Genomic DNA, 6,835 nt, shown 5'->3' on the forward strand with positions numbered 1-6,835 from the left:
CCCCGCCCCGCCCCTCCGGCCGAGCCTGGTCCAGCCGTCGGCTTGCCTGCCCGCGCATTCCTCGGCCCCGCTGGCTGCACCGTGTGCCGGCCGGACCTGGCGGAGAACCCACCGCAGCGCGGCCGCACGTGCGCGATCGCCTCCCCCCCCCCCGTCACTCCCCCGCCGGCACCACGCGAGATACGCGGGGCCGCCTGTCCCAGCCGCGAGCCTCCCCAGGGCGCAGGAGCGCGCGCGCGCACACACACACACACACACACAGACCCCGAGGCCGCCTACCATAGGGCGCCTGTCTGGGCCTCCTCCCCGCCATGAACTCCGAGGGCACATTCGGCCAAGGGCCGCACCACCTGCCGATGGGCGGCCAGCACGGCTTGTATTATGCGCCGGCCACGCCCGGCGGGCCGTACGGCGATCCGCTTGACCCGCTTTCCATGATGCAAGGTGCGCATCGCGCGGCCCGGGCCACTGGCCTGCTGGACCGCCCGGCCGGACACCCACACACGCGCGGACCTGGGGCTGACACTTGCGCGTGGCGGTCCTCCGGGGTCGCAGGCCCCGACGGCCAGCGTGGCGCCCCGCCGACCGAGCAGCAGCAGCAGCAGCAGCAGCAGCAGCAGCAGCCCCACGGGCGCATGGTCGTCCAGACGTCCTCCTCGCCGATGCCCAGCGGCCCGGCATATCACCACGCCCTTGCCGGGCCCGGTGGGCACTTTGCCCCGGGGACCGGCGTGTACGACGAGCTGAAGGCCCCGGCCGGGCCTCCCGGCGGCACGGCGCCCGGCCACGGGAAGTCCTCCTCGGCCGACCTGTCCATGACCTTTTCCCCGGTGGACCCGCATGCGACCGGCTATGCCGGGCCCATGTCCGGGCAAATGTACCCCCCGGGCCATTTGGCCTCTTCGCCGTCGGTGGCCGGCCCCGGGGGCTTTGCCCCGCCGCCGGGCGCCGGGCCCATGGTGCGTGTGGTCTCTTCGCGTTGGCGCCCCGACCGCGAGAGCTGCTACCTCCCCCCCCCCCTGTGTCCCTCTGCCTCGCCCCCTTGCCTTACCACTCGCCAGCTGTGTGTCGATGGTTGCCCTGTGTCGCTGCCTGTGTCGCTGCCTGTGTCGCTGCCTGTGTCGCTGCCTGTGTCTGTGTCTTGCCGCCCGAACCCTTGCGCCGGGCCAACACCGCGGCCTGCCTGGCCTCGGGGCTGCCCCTTCTAGGCCCCCCCCCCGCCCCCCCCGGCCTGAGGGCAGCCCCCCGCAATGCTCTCTGTTTCCCCTCGCCCGCCCCCTCACTCACGCACACGCACACGCACACATGCAAGCAGCTCCCCAACAGCATCATGATCCCCGGCGCCCCCGGCGACCACGGCAAGGACGGCGCCCCCGGGCAATCGGGCGGGCCGCCCGGCGTCGGGGGGCCGCCGCCCGCGGCCAATGGCGCCGGGCCGGCCCCCTCCTCACATGGCATCACCATCCAGACGTCCGGCTATGGCGGGCTCATGGCGGCGGCATCGCGCTCGGCGGCCTACCTGCCCCCGGCCGGGGCCCTTCTCCAGGCCGTCGGCCCGGGCTCCGGGCTGGGCCACGGGGCCTTTGTGTCGGCCGGGCCCGGGCCGATCCCCGGGCTGTCCGGGCCGGCGGGGGCGGCCTTTGCGGCCGCGGCCGCCGCCGCCGCCGGCGGCTACACCACCCTCCTGCCGGGGGGCCTGTTCGACCCGATGGCCGGGGTGCCCGGCGGGCCGGGGGTCGTGCGACCCGGCGACCTGGGCGTCATGCCCGGCAGCCTGGCCGACGAGGACTCCACCATGCAGCAGCGCCGGCAGGAGCGCAATCGAGCGGCCGCCCGGCGCAGCCGCGAAAAGAAGAAGGAGTACCTCAGCGAGCTGGAGACCACCAACCAGGCCCTGCTGGCCGGGACGCAGGACCTCCGCCGGCATGTGGAGCGCCTGCAGCGCGAGCTGTGCCGCCTGCACGGGGTCGACTTCGACCCGGACCTCGAGCCGGAGGCCCTGACCCGCCGGCTGCTGGAGCTCGGCAGCGGCCCGGCCGCGGGTAAGGCGGCCGCCCGTCCGGGGGGCCCGGGCCGCGGGGCCACCGGCCGAGCCCCGGCCCCGGCCCCGGTGTCCGTGGCCCTGGCCGCATGCCCGGCGGCGGCCGGCGCCTCGCCCGACAACGCCAGCGCCGGTGAGCAGGCCAGCGCGGCCATGTCGCCGCCGGCCGGCGACCGGGCCCCCCCGCCGGCCCTGGACATGGCCCTGTGCCGGGGCCCGGCGACCGGCGCCCCGGTGGCCGATGGCGGCGGCGGCGACCGGTCGGCCGCCGCCGCCGCCGCCGCGGACCCCGGTGCCGGCAGCTCGGCCCCCGCCTCCGGCCGGGCCTGCGCCATGTCGTCGGGCAGCGGCAGCGGCAGCCCGGACGGCCGGCCGGCCGGCGGGTCGCCCACGGCCACCGAGTATGCCCCGCTGCCGAGTGCAGGCGGCCAGCACCCGGGCCCGCAGCCGCACCATGCGTACTATCCGGCGCTCGGGGCCGAGGGCGATGGCCTGGCCACCGGCCAGGGCGCTCCTCTGGCGCACGAGGCAAGCCAGGGCCACCACCACGCGCACGCGCACGCGCACCACCACGCGCACGCGCACCCGCACCCGCACCACCCCCAGTACCATCCGGACCGTCTGTACCAGTATGCGCATGGGCACCACCTTGTGTCGAGCGACGAGCAGCTCGGGTCCTCCTCCTCGTCGCAACACATGGACCTCGACCGCGGGATGTCCTCCGGGCCGGATGAGCTGACTGCCGGTGCGTGCCCTCGCGTGCCCTTCCCTCCGGGTGCCAGCAGCGTCGCACATGCGTCCCCGCCGGCCGGGGCTCTCCCCCCAGTGGCAGCGGGTCCGAGGGGACCATGCACAGGGGAGGCCCCGCCCGCGCGTGGCCCTGGCGCCCCCCCCCCCCGCCAACAACACGCCGCCTTCCTACTGACAAGCCCCGGTCACCGCGTCGCACCTTTGCCCCCCCCCCCCCCGCCCGGTTTGCTGGGGCCTGCGGCACACACGCACACGCAATTATATGCACCCGCGTGCGCGGCCCTCTTCCTCACCCCGGACCCGGCGCTGCCTCGGCGAAAATCCCCCCACAGGCCTCCCCGGCGGCGTCGCAGCATGGTCCAGCGACGCCGGCCCGGGCGCGGCCATGATCTTCCACGAGCCCGGGCTGGGCCCCCCGGCCACCGGGCCAGGCGCCGGCTGTGCCCAGCCCAGCAGCACCGGCACCGGCACCGGCACCGGCACCGGCACCGGCAACGCCAGCGACACCGCCAACACCCCGGCAAGCACCAACCACACCGGCCCGGAAGCCGGCGCCGAGCAGGCCCACATCTCCCCGCCGTGCGCGGGAAAAGACCTCGGCCCGGGGGCCGGGGGGCTGGCCGAGGCGCCCCCCGGCCTGCCCGGGCCCCAGGCTGACGCGTATGCCCCGGACCCCGGGCCGGAGGCCGATGCCGCCGGGACCCCGGCCATGGCGTGCATGCTCTCCGGGCCGGGCCCCGGCGAGGACGCCCCCCCGGAGCCCGGCCACGATGCCGCCGACCGGGAGCCCCCCGGCCCCGGGGAGCCGGACAACACGACCGGCCGCCAGCCGGCCGACCAGGACCCGCCCGAGGAGCAGGCCGAGCCGGAAGCACCGCAGAGCCCCGGGGAGGAGCCCTGCTCGCCGGGCGGCGCCCCGGGGCACGGGCCCCCGGGCGGGTCCGGCAGCGGGGCCGGCCCGGCCGGCCGCATGCTGAGCCCCATCCCCCGGGGCGCCGGCGGGCCTGGCAGCAGCTGGACCCCGCCCGGCGGCAAGTCCGGCCTGCTGGCCGCGGCCGGCGTGGGCCGGCGGCGCTTCGGCGGCTCCAACCGCAAGGCAGCCACCGGGCTCCCCGCCGGGCGCCTGGCCGTGTGTGACATGGCCCTCTCCCGGGCGCGGTACCCGCCGTCGGCGACCGGCTCGTCCGCCTCGCCCGGCGGCATGGGGCTCCCCTCGGACCCGGCCAGCCCGCTGGTCATGCACCAGCCCCGGGCCGAGGGGGCTGCCAGTCTGGCGGCCACGCCGCCCGGCTCGGGGGCCGATCGCCTGGCCGGCACCGAGCCGGAGCACGGCGCCCCGGCCGGCCCCTCGGCATACTCGGGCCCCGGCCCGGCCGGCGCACCCCCTTCCCGGCCGCCGACGCCACAGCAGCCGCAGCCGCAGCCGCAGCCGCAGCCGCAGCAGCACCACGGGCAAGGCGGCGACCTGGGGGGCAAGCACCACCCGGGGCTCATGGCGGCCGGGCAGCACCCGTACCAGGCACCGGGCGGCGGCCAGCAGGCGGCCCCGGGCCCCTCTTCGCCGGGGCCCGGCAGCGCCCCCGGGTGCGGCACCGCGTCCGGGCCCAAGATCCAGCCCTTGCCGATGGCGGCCCTGACGGCGGCGGCCGCGCACCCGGCCCCCGGCCGGTCGCCAGCCTCCAGCCCGATCGTGCGCTTCCCCCCCGGCGGGGCGGGAGGCGGCCCGGGCGGGCAGCCGCTGGCCGGGGCCCGGCCCCGATCCCTGGGGCCCGGCGCCGGCGCCACCGCCGTCGCCGCCGCCGCCGCCGCCGCCGCCGCCGCCGCCGGGGCCCACCCGGCCGCCCGGTACATGGACGCCCATGGCGGTGGGGTGTTCTTCCCCCTGCAGGAGGACGGGCCCGGGGGGCTCGGCGGCAGCGCCAGCGCCGGCGCCCTCGGGCCAGGGTCCGCCCCCGGGCCCGGCAAGCTGCCCAAGTACCTGTACGGCCTGGATGGCGATGCCCTCGGGGTGGACGATCTGACGCAGAGCGCGCCGGCCGATCTGGCCGGCATCGTCTACCGGGCCCGGATGATGGAGGGGGCCGGGCATGCCGGCGGCAGCGCCCTGGCCACCACCATGACCGCGTCCTCCAGCTCCGGCGCCCTGGCCGACTCGATGGAGGATCTCCGGGCCCCGGCGGGGGGCCGGTCATCCGGGCATGCCTCCGGCGTGGCCACCCCGGTGGACGGGGCTCCATGCGCGGGCCCCGGCGGCGGGCCGCGCCCCGGTCCCGCCGGCGACGAGGGGTACTTCTCGCCGGAGGACCACCTGCACTACCTGCACCGCATGCCCAGCCCGGCCGGCGGCCAACAGCAGCAGCAGCAGCAGCCACCGGGCGTGGGCCCCACCGCCACCACCACCGCCGCCGCCACCACCACCACCACCCCGGGCCCGGCGGGTCACCTCGGCTACCAGCCGCACCACTCGGCCCAGGAGGAGCCCCCCGGGCCCCCGGGCCCCGGCGGCGAGTACTACTTTGGCGCCATGGCAGACGGCGCGACGATGGAGACGCTGCGCTCGGTCCCCGGGGCCGTGCCCGACACCGGAAGGTACTTCTTCCAGGAGGACTCGCTCGAGGGGGGAGGCCCGCCGGACGCGCAGCCCTATCCCCTCCATCCGCACCACCTCCACCACCACCTCCACCAGCCCCACCCCCAGCAGCAGCAGCAGCAGCAGCAGCAGCAGCAGCAGCACTTCCAGCACCCGCACCGGGGTCAGTTCCTCGGCGCGACCGTGGAGGATGCCCAGACGCTGGAGCTGCCCAGCTCGCGGCAGCACCCCCCGCCCGGCCGCGACGACGGGGGCTACCACCACTACCAGCAGCAGCAGCAGCACCACCAACACCACCACCACCACCACCACCACCAACGCCACCACCACCACAATCACCATGAGCAGCTCCATGAGGCACTCCCGGGCCACATGGCAGCCGAGGTGCTTGCCGCCCCCGCGGAGGGGCAGTTCCTCCAGCCCCGTGGCGGCGGGCCCCTGGCCGACGACCCCGGCCCGGCCAACGACCTCCGGGACATCGAGGGGGGCCCCTGGTCGCGGTGGCAGGCGGCCCCCGCCGGCGCGGCCCCCCAGCCCAGCCCCCCCATCGGCCGGGGGGGGGGCACCCTTGGCAGCGGAGGCAATGGTGCGGGCGCCCGGGCGTCCGGCATGATGATGGCCGAGGCGGCCCCGGCGTCGGCCGACATGGTTGCCATCCGCGGCGTCGAGGGCGCCCCGGATGCCGGCGGGTGTGGCGCCGCGCCGGCGCCGCCCCCTTCGGACGGCGGCCAGCACCACCCCTATCATCACCCCCTGGCGCCGGGGGAGAAGGCTGGCCACTTTGGGGCCGGGCTTTCGCCCTCCGGCCCGGCGGGCCTGGCCATGCCCGAGGACCTCCCGGCGCACCACCACCACCACCACCACCAGCAGCAGCAGCGCCACCACCACCACCACCACCACCAATTCCACCAGCCGTACTATGGCCAGCAAGTCCATGCCCCTGGCCAGCACCAGGGCCATCACGGCCTCCACCACATGAAGGACAGCCCGGCGCCGGCCATGACGCCGACCGGGCAGCAGCAGCAGCTGCTGCTGCTGCAGGTGCCTGGCAATGGCGGCGGGGGGCCGGGGGGAAGTTCCTCCTCCGGGACGCCGCGCCCGGCGGTGTCCGCCAGCAGTTCGTGGCAAGACCTCGATGCGGTCATGGCCTCGGCCGCCGAGTAGGGCAAAGTTGAAGCCGACGAGCCGTTGCGCGCATGTGTGTCTGCGCGCGCGCGCGAAAGCGTGCCTTCCTGCCGGCCGCGCCAGGCCGCCGGCGGGACTCACCTGTCCCGGGCTCACGAGGCCAGCAGTCAGCCTCCTCCGCCAAGGCACGGGTGCTGGATCCGAGGGAAAAAAAAGCAAAAAAAAAGAAAAGAAAAAGTGGCCGACCCTATTCCGGGAGGGCAGTGCGTCAAGCGCCCGAAATAGACCGAGCAACAGCGAAAAGCCAGCAGGGCATCGGTGGGCTTGTG

The 6,835-nt window shown here is 76.8% G+C and overlaps 1 protein-coding gene across 1 annotated transcript; it reads left to right on the plus strand.

Moving 5' to 3' along the window:
* Positions 1–311: 311 nt before the first annotated feature.
* On the plus strand, positions 312–6,742 carry H696_02663 (hypothetical protein; the record flags this gene model as incomplete). The annotated part of the gene is made up of 4 exons (XM_009496577.1): positions 312–444; positions 556–959; positions 1,316–2,786; positions 3,145–6,742. The coding sequence occupies 4 exons, from the start codon at positions 312–314 to the stop codon at positions 6,543–6,545; spliced, it is 5,409 nt and encodes a 1,802-aa protein (XP_009494852.1). The 3' UTR covers positions 6,546–6,742.
* Positions 6,743–6,835: the final 93 nt, after the last annotated feature.

Source organism: Fonticula alba (assembly GCF_000388065.1).
Source record: "Fonticula alba strain ATCC 38817 unplaced genomic scaffold supercont2.4, whole genome shotgun sequence".
Lineage (NCBI taxonomy): Eukaryota > Rotosphaerida > Fonticulaceae > Fonticula > Fonticula alba.